The sequence below is a fragment of the Cryptomeria japonica genome, chromosome 4 (genome assembly GCF_030272615.1).
Source record: "Cryptomeria japonica chromosome 4, Sugi_1.0, whole genome shotgun sequence".
NCBI lineage: Eukaryota > Viridiplantae > Streptophyta > Pinopsida > Cupressales > Cupressaceae > Cryptomeria > Cryptomeria japonica.
Window position 1 is genome coordinate 565,236,892 of NC_081408.1, and position 24,216 is coordinate 565,261,107.

At 35.8% G+C, this 24,216-nt stretch overlaps 1 protein-coding gene across 2 annotated transcripts; it reads right to left on the reverse strand.

Annotated features, from left to right (window-relative positions):
- Positions 1-2,221: 2,221 nt before the first annotated feature.
- LOC131036122 (uncharacterized) lies at positions 2,222-10,312 on the reverse strand. Of its 2 annotated transcripts, none has more exons than XM_057967938.2 (2): positions 9,739-10,312; positions 2,222-2,753 (listed from the first exon to the last, which is right to left on the reverse strand). In XM_057967938.2, exons 1-2 carry the CDS (start codon positions 10,280-10,282, stop codon positions 2,737-2,739), a joined length of 561 nt encoding a protein of 186 aa, XP_057823921.1. In that variant the 5' UTR covers positions 10,283-10,312; the 3' UTR covers positions 2,222-2,736. The 2 variants fall into 2 exon arrangements, with proteins under 2 accessions (XP_057823921.1, XP_057823918.1); XM_057967935.2 differs by lacking the exon at positions 2,222-2,753 and adding an exon at positions 3,064-3,825.
- Positions 10,313-24,216: the final 13,904 nt, after the last annotated feature.

Consider the following 24,216-nt stretch of genomic DNA (forward strand, 5'->3'; position numbering starts at 1 on the left):
TTCCCAAGCCTTCTTTTCACAATTAATCGCTGCTATTTTAGGAAAATGGCTTCTCCCAATGCTACATCAATCAAACTTGGATCTTTTGCATCTTTTCTCCTAGTCTCCTTTAATTGAATCCTTTTGACGTTTGTCAATCTATAAGCTACTTGGTCAGTCATATATGTGAATCCATTGACTGAAAGCTCCCACAAATCATTTCCAACCATTATAATTTCTATCTTCTTTGTCTCCACATCATAATTTTGACCATCACATGTTAATAGCTGCTGCCAACTCTTGTTGTCACCCCCCGTCATACCTTTAAATTTAGAAAAACATTTAGTACCTAGAAGATATCTATTAGAAAAACATTTACTACCTAGAATATATCTATTAGAAAAACATTTAATAACTAGAAGATATCTAGAGCTTTGGCTTTGATATCAGTGTGTTGGAATAAAAATGTAGACAGAGAACAAGAATGGACAGAAAAAACAAGATTTATACTGATATATGTATTAAAAATTTACATCCAAAAAAATACAGAGAGACCACAGAGTTGCTCTGTTTTGATCTATTCCTTCTATAGCTGATTTGTGTGAGCCCTGCTCTCCCTTTTCGTAGCTTCTGCACTTCTCTGCTGCAGCTGCACTTACCATATATCTTTGTCTCCCCCCAAAAAAACATTCTTTCTTTTTGTCTAATTTACCATACTCCACTTAAAATTCAAGTACCAGCATTCGATCTATCAGACCAATCAGCATTTTAGTGGACAAGAGAAGGGGAGTAAGTAGATCCCAAAATCTAAAATTCCAATCAGATTACATTTAATTTTGAACGGCTCTAAGATTACAAGAATCCAACAATATGTAGAATAGTGCTATAACGACCCACTAATCTTTATTTCTTTAGAGCAAGTCTATTTCTTGGTATGATTATTCTTTGATTCTCCACTGATTTCAGTTGATCGTAATGTGATATGGAAAGAAGAATCCAGAGAATTCCATTTCCGACTGACCTTCGAAGTAATTCAGTGAGTATCAACCTTTTTTACTTTGTAGGTCAAATTAAGTCACCATCGAGCTCAAAATTTATGAATGTTGACACTTTCGAATGAAAACTAGAATAGAAGTCATGTCTGCCTACCGAGTGGATTTTGATAAATAATTGCCATTCAGAAGGCCAATGAGTTAATGTTTGCTTGCTGCATGGCCAAGACAGTCCCACCATCCTTTAGTAATACCGTTTTCTCACTTCACTGGTTTCACATTTTTTTTGGTTACATTCATTCGTGTCAATGGAGTTCATAAGTTCTTTTATGGTCAGAATCAGAATTGTGTTAGGGCCTTGAGGTTTCAGGAAGAGTTTAAGTTGCTGGTGAGTTCTAATTTTAATTTCAATTAAGCTATATATGTTAACTCTTTTTTCCTTACTTTCATTCATGTTAATTATGTACATAAATCATTTTTTGATTTGAATTGTGTCGGAACTTTGATGTTTAAAGAAGATTTTAAGTGGGTAGTGATTTGTAATTTCAATCTTATTTCAAACGATATCAACATTTAGTCATATTATATTAAAATACAAAGTCATGTTTTGTTATATCCGTTCATGTCAATGACGTTCACAAGTCCCTCTGTGGTCAGCATTGTGTCAGGACCTTGTTGTTTCAGGAAGAGTTTAAGTGGCCAGTGAGTTGTAATTCCAATATTAATGCAAACAATAACAATATTTAGTCATATTATATATATACACAAAGTCTTGATTTTTTATATCTGTTCGTGTCAATGATATTCATAATTCCCTCCCTGGTCAGAATTGTGTGAGGACCTTGAAGTTTGAGGAAGAGATTAAGTGGCCAGTGAGTTGTAATTTCAATCTTAGGTCAACAAGATCAATATTATTCATACTATACAAATACACAAAGTCATATTTTGTTACACCCATTCGTGTTTTGTTATATCCCTTATTATCAATGACACTCACAAGTCCCTTCCTGGTCAGAATTGTGTGAGGACCTTGATGTTTCAGAAAAGTGACCAGTGAGTTGTAATTTCAATCTTAGGTCAACCAAGATCAATATTTAATCATATTATATACATACCCAAAGTCATATTTTGCTACATCTATTCATATCAATGGTGCTCATAAATCCCTTTGTACTCAAGACCTCCTTAATATTTCAAAAAAAAATTCAAATCAATGAATTATAATTATTTCAAGCTTATCTCAAACAATATCAATATTTAATCACATTATATACATACCCAAAACTTTTTTTATATCCATTCATATGAACGGCACTCATGAATCCCTCCCAATCAAAATTGTATCAGAACCTTAATATTTCAGAAAGAGTTTAAATCATCGATGGATTGTAAATTTGATCTTAGTCCAAATAATACCAGTTAAATGTTGATATCATATACATTCGCAGTATAGAACAAATGATGGTGTCTTTTTCACTTATAAAAAAGATTAGACATCCAACACAACAATGCACGGTTTACATGAAGTGAGTGGTCCATCAGATCACCATCTATCAATTAGAGAGGCCCACCATTCTCTTCTAACACAACAATGCACGGTTTACATGAAGTGAGTGGTCCATCAGATCACCATCTATCAATTAGAGAGGCCCACCATTCTCTTCTCACTTGTTACTTAACCTTCTTTTTCTGTCATATCACACTTTAGAGTTCGTGGCTGTCGTTGATTTATGTCATATCTCTTTCTCTGTGATAGAGCCAAACTTCATGAGGAATCACCACCTGTACATTTGAGACACCCCCGTTCACAAATTTTATGTTATTGTCATTTTACTCGGGCCTTCTCTCCATTTTGAGGAAGTTATCATCATTTGATCATATAAATGGCAGCTTATGCTAAAAAAAGTAAAATATTGTTGTAAAAACATAAATTCGTATTATACAATTGTTTTTCAACAAATTTTTCACATCTTTATAACATTGAGGAGGCAAATTTAGAAGATTGGACCAGTGAAAGTAGTGTGAACATCTATTGCGTTTTTGGTTTTCTTACCTGTTGTGTTTTTGTGTGAAGAATAGCTGTGTCCATAAATGGCTTGCAAAATATTTTGTTTTTTATTAAAAAAGCAGCGTTAACTAGGGTGCTGACCCTTAACATAGTCATAGACTATCAAAAAAGAAAAGTCCGCAGGCAAAAAAGACAGCACATCGGAGCAAGTCCGGGATTAACAAGGTTGAACAAAGGAAACTTGTCCAACCTTCAACAACATAAACCCAACTCAAGAAGGGGTGTGGACACCCGATCCTTGGGGGGGCGGGGAGGACTTCCCCTTCCACCTGCGACAAACAACAGTCCAAGCGATACTGTTATCGGGGCCATCAAGGTAATGACCAAGCGGTAAGGAACTCGCTTGTAAACCATCACTAAAGCCAACAGCAGGTTGTTGCAAGACAACAACCGACTACTGCAGAACAGGAGTTAGTTGCAGAATAGAAGGTTGTTGTAGAGCATCAGGAGCAGGACCAGTAGGTGTAGAGCGAAGCTGCAAATCAGAGTCAACAGGGTCTGTCAAGGTAGGAGGAGCCAAAACGGTGGAATTGACAGCAGCATCAACAGTAGTAGAAGGCACCTCATCCTCCTGAGAGGAACCATCCAAATCAGATTCAGCAGCATAGATGGTCAAGTGATCAACAGTACCATCCTTCCACCAAGTAGCAGCACCTTAGTGGCGTGAGATAGAGCAGTCCAAAGCAAGATGGCTCATAGAGAAACATTTTTTACAGCGGAAGGGAAGACCCTCAAAATCTAAAAGTTGTGTCCAAGGCCGATCACCAACCATAAGAACCACATCTCCTGGGAGAGGCAAAGAGATGTCAATATCAACTAGGATGCGAGCAAAGGTAGTGTGGCCCATAGAAGACATGGCATCATCCACCTTTAAGAATCAACCCAAAGAGTTACCAATAGCCTCATAGCAAGAAAGCTCCCAAAAATGGAGAGGGAGATTCGGAAGGCGAACCCAAACTGGACGCACATTGAGCGGTTCAGTGAAAGGGTTGAAATAAATTGTCCAAGGCTTAACAGAGAGGGAGTTAACTCCCCAAGCCCACAGCTTACCCAAAACCAAATCCCTATCAGCTGAAGAAGTAAAAGAAGCAATCAAAAAGCCCTTGGCACAAGGAAAAAGCTCAACATTATGAGCTACCAAAGGCCTCCAGGAGTCACTCACCCAACGATGGAGGTCAAGAAGTGAAGGCTAGAGCCCAGAGAATCTACAAACTAAAGCACGATGTTGGTAGAACCCAATGTTGTCCACAACATCCTGCCCACAAACCACCACGGGGGAGGATTTGGCACAGGGAAGAGGACGAACACCCTTGGAGGGTTGGGCAGTAGATCTGGCCACACAAGAAAAGCTATGCTTGCCAGTAAATGAACCCCTGGGCGGAACCTTAGCACCAGTAGCAGTCGATTGAGAACCATTATCGAGAGCTAAAGAGTCAGCAACAACAACACTCTCCGAGAGGGCATCCACGAGAGGGGGACCATCTTCTGAAAGGAAGCACCCACACGAGGAGTACCAGAACCACCCCCAGCAAGTGGTAAGACCACCACAAGAACAGGGGAGTCGCAGGAATCATCACACACCAAAGGAGGCAGCACACAAGTAGTGACGGTCGGGTCCCTAGAGAAGTCGACACCTAAGGGGGGAGGGATTAGAGCCAGTGAGGATGAAGGAGGGACGCCACACCCAGACGAAGCAGAGGCACCACACCCAAGCAATAGTCGAAGTGCAGAGGCGAAAACCTGAGCGAGAGAAGACATTTCAAAAAGTTTGTTTACAAAATATTTTGTTTTAATGAGGTTTATTAGACTTAATTTTCTAAAAAATTATCAATGATCATGAATACATTAAAGTCTTATTTTTTTAGTTTTTTGTTCATCATAAATATATGAAGAAGGACCTTAGTTTTTTATTTATTTTTAATTTATTAGCTTTTTTGAAGCAGTTTTTACTATTATCTCTTATTTTGATAAGGTTTGTTTGACTTAATTTTTCAAAGAATCTTCAGTTATCACATGTATATCAAGAGAGACCCCCATTTTTTCAATCCTTTCTCCTTTTATCAACTTTTTGAAATAGTACTCATCATTAGATCTTATGTTTTAATAAAATTTAATCGACTCGCTAAGAAATACCACCACATATATATCAAGAGAGACCCCATTTTTTTAGTCCTTTTTCTTTTATTGACTTTTTGAAGAAATGCCCATCTAATGAAAGACTCTCTAATAAATGACTCTAAAAAATTCTTTTGTTGACAATGCCAACATTGGACCATATTTTTATAAAAGATTGTCACTTCTATCTTCTTTTCCATAGTTGTCTTTCTTTCAAACCATCATAGACTTTCTTTCAAACCATCATAGACTTTGGCATATATTATTTAGAGAAAATAAATTTTAAAATTGTTTAAATCATACAAATTTGTTCCTTATTGATTGTTCTTGAAGTATGATTGATATCATTGTTTAAGTTGCAGTATTCATTTCCCACAACCTCAAACTTGGGCTTGAAATAAACCCTTTTTTAACTAATAAATGTTCAGAACCATTTGGGGCATGGTTCATGCCATGAAGAGTCTTTGTGTGTTTGACCAACATGAATTAGTGCCTCTACTTTTAAGTGAAACCAAATTGAACTATTTGGAGAGGCAACACAGAAGTACAGAATAGAAATAACATACATCTAGTTGTGATGACTAGTTGATGGAAAAAATAATAACCATTTATGTCAAAGGCACAAATTTTATGCTTGAGATCCATATCCAAATAAGTTTGAGTGCTTGAAAATGAGAACATGGATAGGAACCAAGGTTGACCAGGGTCTAATTAATGAGAAGGTAAGCTCTACGATTTTAAGAACTAAACCCATGAGAAATTTAAAAAGGAAGCAAAGTGAAGCATGGGCCTCTTCAAAAGAGGGAAAATATTAATATCTTGGTCTCTCCGAATTTCATTGAGATGGGAGATAAATAATTAAAAAAAATATGTGGGAGGTTTCAAATTTATATGTAAATTTGATAATGTACTGATAATAGTGTGGTATTCAATAAATTATTTCTTATCGTATAAATTGAAATCGATTTTCATGATTTAATCATTCTAAGAGTCCTTGATAGTTCAAAATATACTTATAGGCCCTAGATTAGCAAATTCCATTTTTTTGAACTGGGCTCCTAATTTCACTTGTGTTGATCACCAATGAGAAAATTGTACATAAATGTTCTTTGAGATGACTAAATGATAATGGAGGAGCTATATCTTTGGAGTTGAATAACTAGTGGCAATAATGGAAAGACACATAAATTAAAGGTTTGAGAATTAAGGAATTTGAACAAGAAAAGACCAAGACCAACACTTAAGCATAAAAATAAGGTCGTAGACACATGAGGGCATCTAAAGAATGTGTTGAAGAGAATAAATTAATTGCTCAAGTACTAATAACCAATGTGTGAGAAGATAAAAGAATCAAGTTGATAAGATCCAAGGATCAAGTGTAATACATTTGATAGTGTAAAATGAAAAGACTTGATGAGCCACATCCAATTGGGAAGTATAGGTAATGAAGCACAAGCCCATGAATATAATGGGAGATAACTGAGATGGGACATTCCATGCAATATCTAAATGGTAAATTTTAGTATGGTGCAATGATAAGCATGGATTAGAAGGTGATAGAAAATTCCATATGCTCTGTAAAGATGGATATTGAAAAATACTATCTTGGTAAATCTTGAGGATTTCAACAAAAATAACTCGTAAAGGTGCTGACAAACACCATACGAATCACACATAGGATAGCAACGTTATGGACAAATATTTTCACCTTGACTAATAAAAAAAATGTGTTGGCGAAGAAAGAAGCCATGAAGACCAAAAGGAGATCTATCATACAAAATAGTGCAACTCAAAGGACCTATAAATGACCAAAGTGTATCTAATGTACAACATATTTATTAGTACACATGTGCCTAGGCTCATAGAATAAAGGAAAAAAAAAATTCTAGATGACATTTAAAATTTTGAGATTATGTAGTTTCAATCTTTTGTTTCAATATGTTGTGTTTTTTTTGTAAATGTATGGTATGAACCAATTAGTATAATGAACTATTATCAATACACATATGTATATATGTCAATAATGAACCAACATGCACACAAATTCATAAGAACTCATGGACATGATATATCATAATGGGGGAGAAATCCATAAACTTTATTGGCACCCCACTTTGATGAGCGTTTTTTTCTCTGTGTTTTGCCCCCATGTTGTGCATTTGACCCTAATTACTCAATACTAATAACCAATTTATTAAATCTCTTGGTGGGTCTCTCTTAGTCAAACATGCATGTGTTGTTCTTCATCACCCCCATGTGCTTACCAATGTGTTAAACGTTGCAATAATCTAAAAAATGCTTAACTATGAGGGTTTTATGTTTAAATTCCTAATGACTTTGCTTATGCTAGACTTTCAAAGGTCACCATCTCAGTATGCCTTTCCTCATAACTTTTTATTCCCCTTTGTTTCTATCATGGTATTAGAATTTCCCATCCTAGTGTACCCTTTTCCCATTACACGTCTTTCTCATTTTTTCTTGGGATGTCAAATTATCCTTCAAAACATCCATTTTTGTTGACCTCTACCTTCCATTGCTTTCATTAGGTTTTTAGGATTTATTTTATTGTCAATCCTTTCATCCAATTCCCCTCCTCCCAATCCTTGAATTGATTTCCCTTCAATGTTAGAATTTCATCCATCCCCTTACCAAAGTACCATTTCCTTAGTTCTCCTAAACTCTAACCTCTAACACTTTTCATTATATTATCTCATTGAGATCACAAGTTTACATGTGTGCCCATTTCGATACCTCACAAGAGGTATCCTTGACTCCCTAACAAAGGGATAAATTTATTGTTTCCCTTGATCCTTGATTCCCCGACAAAAAATGGATTAAGGTTCATTTTTTTAAGAAGTTTGCAATTTTGTGAACTCCCTAAAATTTTGACAAGAAAGCAAAGTCATTAGCCAAGATTAATTATCAGCAAGTTCGTGAGTTTTCGAAAAAATGAAAGTATACATGACAAAAGTTGAAAGGTCAATCCTTGAAGGAAAAACAAGTAGCCAAGTTTGAATTGTTAGAGAGTTTAAAAGTTCTTGAACTCTTTGAAACACCAACAAAAGAATGAAAAATTTCAACATGTCAAGGAGTTCCTATTGATGTGTTTTATATGCACATGTACAAATTTGAATAAAACTCACGATTAAATTTACCTCTCTTGAAAGATAATCAAATTCTAAAATAGGATTTGATTATTAGGCTTTGAATGTCAGGTATTGACTGGTAGAGTAACTCAATAGTTCAATATGATTACACTGTTAAGTTACTCTACAAGTCAATACCTGGCATTCAAAACTTTTCTCTTTTCCTTCATCTAGACTAAGATGAATTCACAAAATATGAGTGAAGTTTTAATATGATTAATCTTGCTTGCAAAAATAGTTGTTTTTTATTTAAAAATCCGCAATAACTAGGGCGCCTATCCTTTACATATTTAGAGACTATCAATAATACATTTGAAACAACAAAACCTTACAATTCAACAACCCAAACCCAACTCAAGGAGGGGTAGGGACACCCGAACCAGGAGGGGTTTGGGGGGGCGGGAAAAATTTCCCCCTTCGCCTGCGACAAACAACTGTCCAGGCAATACTGTCATTGGGACCATCAAGAGAGTGATCAAGCGATAAGGTCCCTACTTGGATACTGTCAAAAGGCTCGAGGGAGTGCAACAGCGAGGTAGCAGTCGATTGCTACAGAACAACAGAAGGTTGCTACAGAGGAGTGGCTTTAGGAGCAGAAGCAGAAGATGTGGAGCGTAGCTGCAAGTCAAAGGCGACAGGAGTTGAATCCAAGATTGGAGCCACAGGAGTTGGGACGTCACGGACATCAGCAACATTGTCCTCCTGAGAGGATTCAATCAAAACAGAGTCAGAAGCATTGATTGTCAGATGATCTTCAGTAGCGTCCTTCCACCAAGTAGCAACACCTCTATGGCGAGAGAGGGAACAATCTGAAGCTAAGTGACCCATTGAGAAGCACCTTCGATAACAAAAGGGGAGGCCCTCATAATCCAGTGGTTGAGTCCAAGGCCTATCCCCAACCATAAGAACCACATTCCTAGGAAGGGGCAGAGATATGTCGACATCAATTAATAGACGAGCAAAGGTAGATTGACCCATGGAATACGTGGCATCATCAACCTTCAAGAAGTTGACAATGGAGCTACTATGGCCTCGAAACAAGAAGGCTCCCATAAATGGAGGGGAAGATTGGGCAGGCAAACTCAAATCAGACGAATAGTCAAAGATTCAGTAAGGAGGTTGAAGGAAGGAGTCCAGGGCTTAATAGAGAGAGAGTGATTCCCCCAAGACCACAACTTTTCCGGAACCAAATCATGATCATGGGTAGAGGTAAAAGAAGCAATGAAAAAGCCTTTAGCACAAAGAAAAAGCTCAATACCATGAGAAACTAGAGGCTTCCAAGAATCACACACCCAGCGATGCAAGTCCGGAAGAGAAGGCCAAAACCTAGTAAATTTGCAAACAAAAGCACTGCACTGATAGAAGTCAACATTTTCCACAACCTCCTTGCCACAAACCACAACAGGAGAGGTCTTGGCACAAAGAAGAGGACAAATACCTTTGTGAGAAGTAGCAGTAGATCTAGCCATGCGAGCAAAGCTTCGCCCAACAACAGGGGGAGGAGGTTTGGAAACCACACCCTTACCAACGTTCATAGCAACAAAAGTGACAGCACCAACATTCAAAGAAATTGATCCAGCATCCAAACCTCCAGCAGACGAAACAGAGGGCCTGGCAGAAGCCCCAAGAAGCACATCCCCATGCGGAGTTGAAACCCCAGCACCCACAATGCCAATGACACCCACAACGGTGCATCCATCAACGCAAGAAACGAAACCGGGGGGTGTGGGTGCAGAAGAGTCTGCACCAACACCAGTAACACCACCGACGCGAGGAGGAAGTAGGGGGAAATCAGCAAAAGAGGTCACGCCAGTCGGGAAGGACCCACCAACGCCAGCAACACTCGCGTCCACCCCAGACACAGTCGCACAACCCATAGAAACAGCGGAAGAAAAAATGGATCGTATGCAGGCATGAGCAAAGGCAGAGTTGCAGGCAGGATTTTCCAAGGTAACGGTCGCCTTGGGAGCGAAAGAGCCCATTTCAAAAGGATTTATCTGGGCTGCAGAAGAGTTGCACAAATGGTTGAGTTATATCAAAGGATTTATAAGGATTATTAATAAATTCAAAGATCAATTCTTCTAAACAAAAATATTGAAATATTTAAAGAAAAGGGAAGGAAAAGAAAAAGAGTTAGAATTTAAGTTTTCAACAATGTTGCACAAGCATTAATGATTTACTAGAATTAATCACAACTACAAATAAACAATGAAAGTATTTAAAGGAAAATTTCACAAATAGAAAGGAATAAAAATACACCCAAGCAATGGCACAATATCTTGATATTTCAAAATATTCACAAGAAATTTATAAGTCATACAAGATTTATAATAAACATGACTCATTTGTCATACAATATTTATAATACACATGACTCATTTGATGTCACAACAACTTTGTAAGTAAAAAACAATATTATTAATCTAGGGGAAAGGAAATCATGAAGGAAACTAATTAATGATAATTTTTCATAAATAGCTCCACAATTATCAATAATTTACAATCCTAAATAAACTAGCAATGGCCCAAGAAAGAGAATATGCTGAAAATATTAGCATGTTTATATTTGAAAAGGAGAAATATTCCTTTTGGAATCAACATCTTCAAAAGGTATCATCAACTATGTAGCACAAAGAAAGTTGGAAAAAAAAAATTTGTAGGACAAGTTGGTGATCAAAATCTTGCATGAATAGTTGGAACCTTAAAATCTACAAAATAAATATATTTCAAGCCTCTTTTTCGTTGTTCATTTCAAAAATGAATCTACCATCTTGTAAGTTTTCTCTTCGTACAAAATATTTGTAGGCAATGATTTCTTTATTCATCTTGCTTCTTTCTTGATTTTGCATAAATTTTCATTTATACTTGTAGGATCCATGTGTCATGGATATTTAAGTGTAACCTATTGTGTATATTGAAATGTAACTCTATTGTAAACTCCTAAACAACCTAACCACAAGCTTAGAATCTACAAGAAAATCAACAACACCAATAGAGATATAAATCAAGTGTGTGTAAATGAAATAAACAAAGTTATACCTTCACACACATGATAAGCTTAACTCCATTGTTCTCCAATCCTTTAGGACCTTGCGGATAATAGTATTTTCTCTTAGCATTGAGCACTAGCACAAGATGGCATAAAAAATGGAGTGCGGTTGATTGATGATGCAAGCATGATGCAACTATGATAAAGAAAGCAATGATTGATATTATAAAGGCTCTAAACAAATTTCAATATAGTAGATGTAAACACTAGTTGTAGATGATCAAATGGAAAAAAAAACCTCTTTTATAGAAATCTCAAAGAGAATCAAGGGATTGGATTAAGAGGTTAAACGATGAATGACCATGATTAAGAAGTTAAAGAAAAATGAATATGATTGAGAGGTTAAAATGAGAATAGGCTAATAAATTAATTAAATAAATAAATGTTAAATATATTTATTTAATAAATAGTTGAAAAAGGTGGAGTTAAATAATTAAATAATAACAAATATTTATTTAATTAATAGAAGAAATAATGGTAAAATAATTAAATAAATAATTGTAGAGTGGTTAATGGGATTCACTAGTCTAATTATATAAACTAGAAATCAAACTCATTTACCTCAACAATACATTCAAGAATAAATCAATAGGCCCAACTTCAGACCTATTGGGAAGAGTTGGGCACTGTCATTGATTTAATATTTTGCTTGATGATTTGATTTAATAAGAGAATGCAAGAATTAGATCTAATAATGTAAAATTGATAACAATCAACATAAATAGTAAGCTACAAAATAGATATTTAGATTTTGAAGGTAGATCTAGAAATAGGGATCCAAAGGAACTTGTGTCTGCAATTTGGATTTGAAAGTTCCAGACTATATGACTAGGCATCCTAGTCCTAAAGGTGTCTAATAAGGATATCGAAAATAGATTCGAGACTAAGATATTGCTCAGAAAATCTCCCTAAAATTTTGTTGAAAAAGTGTCACACTTCAGACTTGTCTAAAATGTCTAGGGTTTTCTACTTCTTCAAAGTCTCGATCTATTTGTCTCAATCTACACTTTTTGAATCTATAATCTTTATCTACTAAACCTGATACTTGAACACACAAGAGAGGAAAAATAGTGTTGGGTTTATAGGGGTTTTCCTAGGTCAAACCTTGGGTTTAAAATTAACCCTATAATGATGAATTGATAGAAAATAAAGCTTACCTTTGTAGGTTAGAGGTTGAAACCTTAAGAAAATGTTGAATTCACTATATTATACCTCAATCTTAATGTTGTTGATGATGATGAAATACTCTTTGGATAGGAACCTCATATGTTGATGCAATAACATAACATGACAAGACAAGATAAATCATGAAAGCTCACTCGCACGAAGATTGTTGTAATTTGCTACTCCATAATGCTCAAATCTAAATAAATTAGCTCAAAATGCTCGCTCTAGGAGTTGATTCGAATGTGTAGGTATGAAAATGAATTAGGCAAGATACTCTTATATAGGGTTCTCAAGGTATTTCATAAATTATGTCCACCTCCAATGGTCATATTCAAATATTTTGATCACAAATCAAGTGGTGGGAACCACTAAACCAACTTATTCAAAATTGAGCCCAATCTAGGGAGACTATGGAACCTAGCACCTCAGTCCACTAGGACTAGTCCACCCAGAATGGGGTGGGATAAAGGTAGATCTAGTGTACATAGGCTCACAACATAGAATCAAATCATTGTATCAGCTCAATTCTGTAGTACAAGGCTATAAATAGGCTTGGAAAAGAGCTAGGAGGAGACACGCTAAGACAAGGGCCCAAAAAGGAGTGTGAAATTGTAAGGTTACAATTTATGACATTAAATTTAGCCCTCTTTTTTGGGAGTATGAACTTACACCCATACTCATGGCAAAGTAGAGAGAGAGAGGAAGAGATAGACTACGAGTAAGATTACCAAGAGAAAAGATGTCACTAAGTTTGAGAGAACAAGCCCCCAAGCTTAGGATCTTAGCTCACACAATCACATACAATAAAGGACACACAAAGTAAAAGGCAAAACAAATCAAAGCCAAATAAAATTGATAAACAAATAAAATAAAGGCAAACAAAAAGATACACAAAAGGGGTTAGTGCTAAAAACAAAGTCTCAAAATCAACTAGTTGAAGAGACCTCTATAATCAAAATGTTTCAACTGCTAATATCATTCTCAGGAATGTTATACCGAGAGCACAAGATGACCTATATAAATATCAAGAGAATATACCAATTGATGAGACAAGAAACCGTGATCCAACAACTAGAAAGATATGTTATGTTAAGGGTTCATGGGCAATTAGAGAGAAAGGCACACATTCTACTAGCTAGAAAGTTGTGTTATACTAGTTGATTCATGAAAAAGAGGGAGAAGCATGAATTCCACTTGACAACAAGTTGTGTTGTGTGATTTGCGTGAAATCAAGGAGATTCAAATAGGGCTAACAAGGTATGTTAAGCTATTTGACTCACACTAATGAATATTACAAATCAAAACTTCCTATTTGCTAAATAATCTGAAAACTCGACTACAAAATAGGTGCTACAACATGCACACACAAGGATTACCAAACAAACCCTCTATTTGCAATGCAATCCGAAAACTCAACTATAAAATGGGTGTTGCAGCATGCACACACAAGGACTACCCAACAAAATCCTTTATTTACAAGACAATCTAAAAGCTTAAATATAAAGTGGGTGTTGTAGCATGCACACACAAGGACCTCTTTTTGCAAGGTAATCTAAAAACTCTACTACAAAATGGGTGTTGTAGTGACACCAAGAACAAAAAACAAGGAGGACACACATATCCCTCCCCTTTAGATGTCAACATAGAAAGATAACCACACCAAGGACATGCACCTTCATCACCAAGGAGATATCCTTAACAAAAATACATTCACTCCAAGCTAGGAAGAGGATACAACTCTTTAAGCAAGGAAGAGATAGTAGTAAAATAGATGTCTTGCAACAAGTGCAAAGGGATCCTTTTCAAGGATACATGACTATCAAAGGATGAGGAAGAGATCTTTGCCTAAAGATATCTACCTCCAAGTGGAGATATTTAACAAAGATAACACCTTGAACTCCAATGCAGGCGAAGGACAACAAGGATACACACCTTCCCTATTGCTAGGAAAGGTGATTCTTGATGAAGGATTACACACTTTCAATACCAAGGAGAGATCATTTATAAAAGCAAACACTTTCAAGCAAGGAATAGGTCCTAATATGCACACCTCCAAGCAAGGATAAAATCTTCATGAAGGACAAACAATTATATCCAAGAAAGGATTTCCTTATAAAATATACAACTCAACTAAGGAAAAATGGATCCTTAGAAAGGAGAAAAATATTGAGAAACTATTCTTGCCCCCCAGTGTGAAGACAAGAATAACAAGGCTATTATGTTGCTTTTCAAGTATGATTTTGCATAAAATTGTACCACCATGAATGACAAAGAGCCCCCCAAAAGATAAGATACTAATGTCACATAATGAGGAGCAACATAATAGGGTAACAGAGTGATAAGACACCACTTTTAAATTTGGATTTAGAAAGAGAGTATTATCAAGTGTTGTAGGAATTGAACCATTATGAATGATCTCTTTAACGCATTTCTTAAATTTTCCACAAATATTAGTAGTATGAGCATACATAAGATGATTAGAACAATAGAATGAATATTTGTAATCACCTTTCTTAGTTTCAAATTCTTTCAAGGGTGGAAGAATAATCAAATGGTCATTTAGGAGTGTTATTAAGTTTCTATATACTATAGACAAAGGTCTTATTTCTTCTGGGATAAGAGTATTAGGCTTTGGCAAAATAATTGATAAGGAAGAAGGAGGAAATCATATACCTTTTCTAGTGTATTGTGATGAAGGTTTTATAGGGACTTGCATTCCTTGTTCCATATTTCCAAGACCATGTCCACTATATCCTTGTTTAGAAATCATGTTATAGGAAACCTCATAGTTTGTTTGCAAATGTGAAGGAGAAGGACTTTCATCACAAACCTCATTAAATTTTGAGAAGTATATTTTGAAGGACCAAAGGAATGAATAGATGGAGGGAGATGGATCCTTGTAGGAGGATCCGCGTCTCTACCATCATTATTTATGCCATTTTGTTAGGTTGGGAAGAAGTATTATCATCTAAAGCTTCATCTCAACTCAATGTTATTTTAGGAGACATATCATAAAGGAAATGCATAACATCATCTTGTCTCAAAACATGTTGAAGGCTAAGATAAGCTCTTGGATTATAAGAAGGATCTAAGGTGATACAAGTGTTGAGATTTATATTGTCAATGTGTTTAGCTTGTCCCTCTTGCACCAAAGTAACCTTGTGAGAAGAGGATCCATCATTACCCTTCAATGCTACTTCTCCATTAGAGAGATCATTGATGGGAGCATGATGCAAGAGCATCCCCGATCGATGAGCAATCTTGGATCAACCAAAAATATTTTCTTTTAGTTTTGTTATTATCTTGTTCTTTATGTTGTTTTTTGTGTTCTTACCAGTTGGCACCGGTAGTTGCTTGTTCTTCATGGCAGATCTTATTTTTGGTTTCCAGGTTGGTTCATGCGCTTAATTCCAGATATCCAATTCATTTTGGTTATTTTTCGGTCAGTTATTGTTTCCGATTGACTGTTTCTGGTTTCCAGGACAGTTCTTATGCTTACTGGTTGGTTTTCCTTCATTACCAGTGTGATTCTAGGTGTGTGGATCTATCTTGGGTCTTGTCCGATGTTCTTTGGCGTGTGGCCGACCTTCCTGTTGAACCGCACTTCGTGGTTGTTATTTTTCGAAAAGATTTATTTAATTCTTAGGGCCGACCTAATTACACGTTTCATTTTCCTACATTGGTAAATGTAATCTTATGAGGTCAACCCGGATATGTTCCGATGGGTATAAATATGATGATATGTAATCATTTGTAGGGGAAGAGGAAGTAGAATTGAGAATAAGGATTGAGATTCGCATTTTGTGATCTAGTTGATTCTTAGAGTACCGGATTGGATTGTATCTGGCTAATAGACTGCATGTAACCAGTTAATTGTCAGATGTTCTTTGATGATTATATGATAATTATCAGATGATTGTCGGAAGTTCTAAAGCAATAATATGATCTATTTATGTGATCTTGTTATGTTTTATTATTGCTTTCATTGTGTTACTCTTGTTGCATAAGCCAGTTGATTCTCTTTGAGGGTTTTTCCGGTTATGGTTGCATCAAGTGGTATTAGAGCTGGTTATGGACTGGCTAGTGAAAGAATTGCTTGCAAACATTGAGGCATTCCTTTGGGTGGACAAATCATCGATTGGAGGCAGGTTGCGTGTGTGTTCGATAGATCACTGAGGGGAGGCAATTTAAACTGACAATCAAATCGTCAAGTTGAGGCAATTCATCGCAGTGGAAGAGGAGATGCCACCAAAAAGGACAAACCCCTAAAGGGTAGAGCAGATTATGGAAGACTTCAAGAATGAAGTGAGGAATGAAATCTGAAACACTTTGGCTGGTTTGAGGAGAAATCTTGATTATGAGGATGAATATGAGGAAGCTGAAGGACCGGAAGATGAAAGAGAGGAAAGATTCCTGAGAGCAGTGGCGCAAGCGAGTAAAGTTTATAAAGTTGAAGTTTCCAACTTTTTCGAAACACTGAACCCGGAGGATCTGATCGATTGGATCGGAGGGTTGGAGGATTACTTGAGTTTGAGGGTGTCAAGGACCCGCAGAGAGTCTGGTTGGCATAGACTAAGTTGAAAGGGAATGTTGCCTTATGGTGGAAGGAATTGCAGAAAGACGGAGTGGAGAATGGTGAATTGAAGATCACCCGATGGAGACAGATGGTTACAAGATTGAAGGTCAAGTTCATACCAGGAGACTATGAATTGGAGTTGTTCAAGAAGTTGCAGAACCTGAAACAGAAACATGACTGTGAAGGAATCTACTAAGGAATTATACAAGGTGGTTATTAGATCTAGACATAGAGAGATGGACAGAGAAAAGGTGGCGAGGTACATCAATGGACTTACTTTTAACATTCAAGATGAGATGAGTATGTTGAAGGTTTCCACAGTTGAAGAAGCTTATCAGTATGCTTTGAAGGCTGAGGAGAAGGTGAGGAAGATGACAACCAAATAAAGGGAAGGAGAAATCAAAAGGACAGATGAGTGACAGTATGAAGAAACCGGTTGAGGAAGATGAATCAAAACCTAAGTGGACTAAAGAACCGGAGCAGAAGACACCGAGGAAAGGTAGCAGCAGTACCGGTAGAGAATTTCCTAGCAAATGTTACAAGTGTGGAGAAATCGGACATAGATTCTATGAATGTAAGCAGGGAATGGCAAGAAGTTGTGTAGCAAATGAGGAACTGGAAGGTGAAAGTACTGGATCTAACTATGCACTAGAGCAAGGAGAATCCCTTATGTTCAGAAGAAAGGATACAGGATCTACTAAGAGGAAAAGTCTTTTCCGGACTGTGTGTAAATCAAGTGGTAAGTGTTGCAAAGTTATTGTAGATAGTGGAAGTACTGAAAATTTGGTATCTGAGGAGATGGTTGTGAAGCTTCGATTGAAGAGGCTTAAGCATCCTTGTCCTTATGAGGTGAGTTGGTTACAAGATTATCAAAAGATAGAGATAAAGGAACAGTGTTTGGTGAATATTAATATTGGGCCTTTTAAAGATGAAGTTTTGTGTGATGTTGTATCTATGAGTCCTTGTCATGTCTTGTTAGGAAAACCTTGGCAGTGTGATAGAGGAGCTATTTATGACTGTAGAAGAAACCTAATCACTATTGAGAAGGATGGGCAGAAGTTCACATTGATTTCTTTGAAGGAGAAAGAGGAGGTGAAGAATCTGAAACCTGAGAAAAGTTGCAGTACTGAGAAACCAGTGGCAGAGGTTATACCGGAAGGTTTGAAGAAAGATCTGATAGAACCGGTTGCAAAGGTTATACCGAAGGGTTTGAAGAAAGATCTAATAGAACCAGTTGTAGAGGTTATACCAGAGGGTGACATGAGTTTGCAGAAGGATCTGACAATTGAGCCTGATGGACAGATGGAACCAGTTGACAAGGAGCTTATAATGAAGTCTTGTGGTAGAACCAAATCAGAGTTGCAGAAGAAAGAAGGCAGTAAATAGAGACAATGTGCAGATCTGAAGCAAAGGAAGAGAAACAAAGAGAGTCAAAGGTTAGAGAAGTCGGTTGAGGCACCGGAAGAGTTAAGGTAGAGGTTGGTAGATAAGGAAGATGTTTGGATCAGAAATGAGCATGGGGTCTTCATTCTGAATCCTTTTAGATGTTCATGAGTTGCGTCTCATGGAACATCTTTTTCTACTGGGTTGTCTGATGCAGGAGCATCCCTGGTCGATGAGAAATCTTGCATCAACCAAAAATATTTCCTTTCAGTTTTGTTCTTGTCTTGTTCTTTATGTTGTTTTTTGTGTTCTTACTGGTTGCCACCGGTAGTTGCTTGCTCTTCATGGCAGATCTTATTTTCGGTTTTCAGGCTAGTCCATGTGCTTAATTCCAAATTTCCAGTTCATTTGGGTTCTTTTCCGGTCATTTGTCGTTTCTGGTTGACTATTTCTGGTTTTCGGGACAGTTCTTGTGCTTACCGGTTGGTTTTCCTTCATTACCGGTGCGATTCTTGGCGTGTGGATCTATCTTGGGTCTTGTCCGATGTTCTTTGGCATGTGGTCGACCTTCCTGCTGAACCGCACTTCATGGTTGTTATTTTCTGGAAAGATTTATTTAATTCTTAGGGCCGACCTAATTACATGTTTCATTTTCGTACATTGGTAAATGTAATCTTATGAGGCCGACCCAGATATGTTCCGGTGGGTATAAATATGATGTTATGTGATCGTTTGTAAGGGCAGAGGAAGTAGAATTGAGAATAAGGATTGAGATTCGCATTTTGTGATTTGGTTGATTCTTAGAGTCCCGGATTGGATTGTATCTGGCTGATAGCCTACATGTAACTAGTTGATTGTTGGATGTTCTTTGATGATTATATGATAATTGTCGCATGATTATCGGAAGTTCTAAAGCAGTAATATGATTTGTTTATGTGATCTTGTTATGTTTTCTTGCTACTTTCGTTGTGTTACTCTTGTTGCATAAGTCGGTTGATTCTCTTTGATGGTTTTACTAGTTATGGTTGTATCAAAGCATAAACTCTTTCCTCGTGATTAAAGGATACTCTAGGAGAGGAACAAGTATGATTCAGATCAACATCATCACTAGTAGGATTATCAAAGGTACCACTTGAAACATCCACTAAAGATTTAATGAAATCCATACATTCCATGAACATCTTTAAAAATATTATAATATAGAAACATCAAACATGTATAAAAGATTTAAGAAATGAAGTGAATGTAGGAAACATCTTTGAAACCCTTATTATGAAATACATCAAAATGCATTGGAACAATGCAAGCAAAATGAAGTGAAAGAAACCACCATTCAACATAGGATTTTGTCTAAGTTGGCCATCAAAGGGGATAAATGTTGAACAAAATTCAATTGAGGAATGTCAATTTAACTTAGTTGGGATGAATATTGGTTGTAAAATTTATGAACCACTAACCATTCTTAGTATAGTTTCATATTTTGGATCTACAACCCACAACATCTGCAACAATTCTCATGATTTCCTAGCTACCAAAGAAGAATCTATCTTCACACAATGGAATTCCTAGACCACTGTCATTGTTAAGGTGTTTGCAACTAGTATAGGGTGGTTTTTAACCATTACATTTTGATTGGAGAAATGTGATATTACAAGGATGTTTTGTGGAAGATTATTTTCTCTCATACATTTGTGTGTGAAAAGTCTCATTCCTTAGTAATATTAAGTTTCAGTAGTCTAGTTGATATATCATTGTTTGAAGGGAAATTTCAAGCCAAATGATTGTGGAAGAAATCTTCCAACCTCTACATAATCTGATATGGGAAATATCTCAAAGGGTAAAGCTTGGGGCATCATGGTTAGAGTCTTTAGACTCCTAAATAAATCTTATAATACCAATTTGGAAGGGGTGAACATCATAATTCACATACACTAGTCGCATCTATCTTGAAATCTACATTATAGGGATAAATTTCAAAGTCAAAGAGTCCATACAAGTGTATTTAGTCATAGGATTGAATAATCTTTAGTTTGATGTTGTTGTTGGGATAATTTTAGAAATGGTTGTTTCTAGTTTCTATGTTGTTGATTCATTTAAGAAATTTGTAGTACCGTAACTATTTTACTATTTTACTATTTTAAAATTTCTAATTTGCAAGGTTTTTTTATTTTAGATTGTTGTTTCCAATTATATCTAGTTGCTAGACTTCATATCTTTGGGAAAATTCCATGAACCATGTTATCTGTAAAAGGGTTCAATCAAGGGAGTTTCAACTATTGCTTACTATTTTTTATGAGGTTTGGAATAAGTTTTGGTCATTGCAATTTCACTAAACCTATTATGAAAGTTGAGCTATCCAAATTTGTAAAGCCCTATCCTATATTATGATGATAAGATCAACAAGAACTCAAGAGAATTATCATCACTAGTATTGAGATTAGACTGGCAGAACAAAAACATTGTGGCAATTGCATAGAGCAGCTATTGGTCTTATGGAAGTCTGTGGGTTATTTCAATCACAAGCATATGGATAGTTGATTGTCTTCATTGATTAATTCAACTCCAATATGGAAAGGTACAATATCTAAATCATATGGGTATTACAATAGGATTCATGGCATTGGCATGGAGACACTTGATCATTCGTATTTGTATAGGAATCTTTGGAAAAAGATGCATCATTTAAAATATACAAGATTTGGAGTCTCTAAAAATTGCATCATAATTCAAATCATTAAACATGAAGATACTTAAGTATCCTAGTTTGCATTGCTTGAGGACAAGCAATCTTGGGGAGGGAGGACTTTTCATGTTCCCTTTTTAAAAATAAAATGAAAGGTTTATGGCTCATGAAGACATCAGGGATTAGGCATTGGAACCATTGACTAGTTCATGCAAGGAAGATATCAGAGATCAAAGATCAAGATTGTAGGTTGATCCATGCCTAATAATTGTAGAAAATTAGGGATCAAAGTTATTCCTGACGAATGCTATGGAAATGTCAAATTTTGGAGTTTAAGAAAGTTGTTGAATCGTGTTGTAAATTTATGCATTGGAATTTAGAGTTATGGCTTGACTTGTGTCAGGGAGAAAGGATGGAAGAACTTAGTGATGCGTCAAGGGTTGAGGGTGGGAGATATGGCTTGAATTGTAATCAATTGAAAGGTAGGAGAAACCCCAAACCTTTGGCATGAATGGTTGTAAGGATTGAAAGATCGATCTACATTGGAATGTGTAAAAGACCCATCAAGGTAAACCTAATTATAACATGTAAAGTTTAAAATTGGTTCGATAGCACTAATTCAATCTTGGCTAGCTAGTCTAGTTAGTGTGTAGGTAGCATATAAAACTAGGAATACTTTTGAATTGCAATGCATGGATGTTATGATATTATATCTTCTAGGAACTTGTGTTCAATTATCTTTGAGTGGGCATAAACCCAAAGGAGAGTGTGATTAGTGGATGAAACACCATTAATTGTAGAAATAACAGAATGAAAACCCTTTAGTTTTGTAAGGGTATTCTCACTCAAAGAGTCCACCAAAGCTTCAAAGTATAGTAGGAAAGTTCAATGGGTCGGTGAGCATTGTTATTGTGGTGTGTTGTTGTTGCAATGGCTATAAATAATTCCATTTACTATGTTGATATCAATATAAGTGTGATTCAATTCATATGTTGTGTGTGTTGATGAGTTTAATTGATTTTTTGATATAGGATATAGTTTGTTTGTATATTATTAGGTGATTTTTTATTTTATTTTTAAAAGGCATATAACCAAAAACTGGCAAATTAAAAAGACATAGTTCCTAAGAACCAAGATGTTACATCTATAAACCGCATATACAAGAATATAGTGAGAAATGACTAAAATAATGTTTAAAAATAGGGCATACTACTACATTTCATTACATGCACATACCAAAATATTCCCTGTTTTGAAGTTAGTCCTACATTGCACTTCTTGCGACTAAGTTTTCTCCTTGTTGTTCATGTGGAACCGCTGCATCCTGGAGAGGCATATTTAACATTGACCTTGGACTGGGACTAATTGATGGGTGGTGCACATGTGTTATGAGAAAGTAGATTGCCTAAGAAACTTCTCTAATCCTTACCACCATGGGATCCCTTATGTGTTGTGCAAAATACTCGTGTTATGTTTTAATCTACATTCATTTTACACTTGAAAAGCCTATTTGATTGCATCATAATTAGGTGAATATTGTTGCTTGTGCTTCAAATGTGTTATTTCATCTAGAATTTTGGAAAGGGATATTATAGATCTTAGTTGTATTGGATATAGATGGAGGAGATAGAACATTGATTTGATAGGGGTGGTGGAGGGTGTCACCATTATTGGTTGTTTACCTTTGGATCTTACTTTTATATTTGTTGTTCCCTAACTGATTCCTAAATTATATGAGTTATAATTGGTGATAAACTTTAGGTTTGTGTTAAATAAGTAGATATGGTTCTTTGTATAACTAGATTGATAATTGTTATAGCACTTAGGGTTTGAGTGCCAACTGAGGTTTCTCTTTTAGTGTGTTCTTAAAATGGCACTCTTAAGGATAAGAGGGGCCTCTACCATGATACTTCCTTCCTCAAATTTGTCCAATTGGTTTTCAGGAACCTCCCTCATCACTGATAGGAAATCATCAAAATCTAGATCTTCATTTCCTTTCATTTTCCTTGTTATATCTCTATTATATGTGATGACAACTACCCTATCTATCAAGGTTTGGATAAGTACATCATTTCATGCAATATATTCATCTAAGATATCCTTTTTGATTCCATCAACTAGTGACTTATGAAAATTGCATTCCTAATGTAACTAGGATGCACAACTTCATCATATTTTACTTGTTGAGGGACTATGTGTTTCCCATGGTCTTCATTTGATTCACTAGGATTCTTTGGTATGAAATCCACCTATAAGTCTTCTATATATGGCTCATGTTTCATGGAGAAAACAACATAGTTCTCCATCCTCATATATGGATAATAATTTCTTAGATACTAATTTATAGGGTGCTATGATCCATTCAATGAACCCTACTTTAGTATAGAAAGGTATTTTGAATGTCATTCTTATGGCATCTACAAGGTTTGCATAAGCCCTTCCTCTCATGGATACTTGTCTTATGTCTACATTGTAGTTCCCCGTGCACTTCATTATTAACTCTAGGCATTACATGGATATTAGAAAACTTGTAGCTTATATGATCAATTTAACTCTTTTTTTTGTGCGCATTCAATGGCATCATCTACCTTCATTCTCTAGTGTAAATCATCATGCTTACATGCCCTAAGTCTATGTCAGATTGTCTCCATACACTAGGGTTTAAACTCATACTTTATATATATCACATGTTTACTCGATTATCCTATAGAACAAATGAAATCCCAAATTACCAATAATTTAATCTAAGTTCTAGGTAATGATGATTATTTAGTACTAAATTTATTAATTTATTTACTTCAAATATCAATTTTTCTAACTCAACTATCCATTAAGGTTTTCTATGGTTTTGAGATTATATTAAGATAATGTTTTTTTAGCTTTTTTCTCACATTAATGTTATTTTCCACATCTATTACTTAAAATTCTCTAAAATTTGAACCTAGAAAAGGAACCATAATAAATTCCAACCATGGTTCCACAACATACATACATATGAAATTTTAGAAATCAAACTTATAGGATGGGAATGCCAAAAGTTTTGACAACACTTTTATTT

Excerpts from the sequence above, each read along its gene's own strand:
- LOC131036122 (XM_057967935.2), bottom strand. The coding sequence starts at position 10,282 with ATGGGCTCTTTCGCTCCCAAGGCGACCGTTACCTTGGAAAATCCTGCC. Across the intron at positions 3,826-9,738 it reads TACTGCTACTTCTCACAAAG|GAGATGTGGTTCTTATGGTT; the intron begins GTATTTGTCCTC and ends TGCCTCTCCCAG.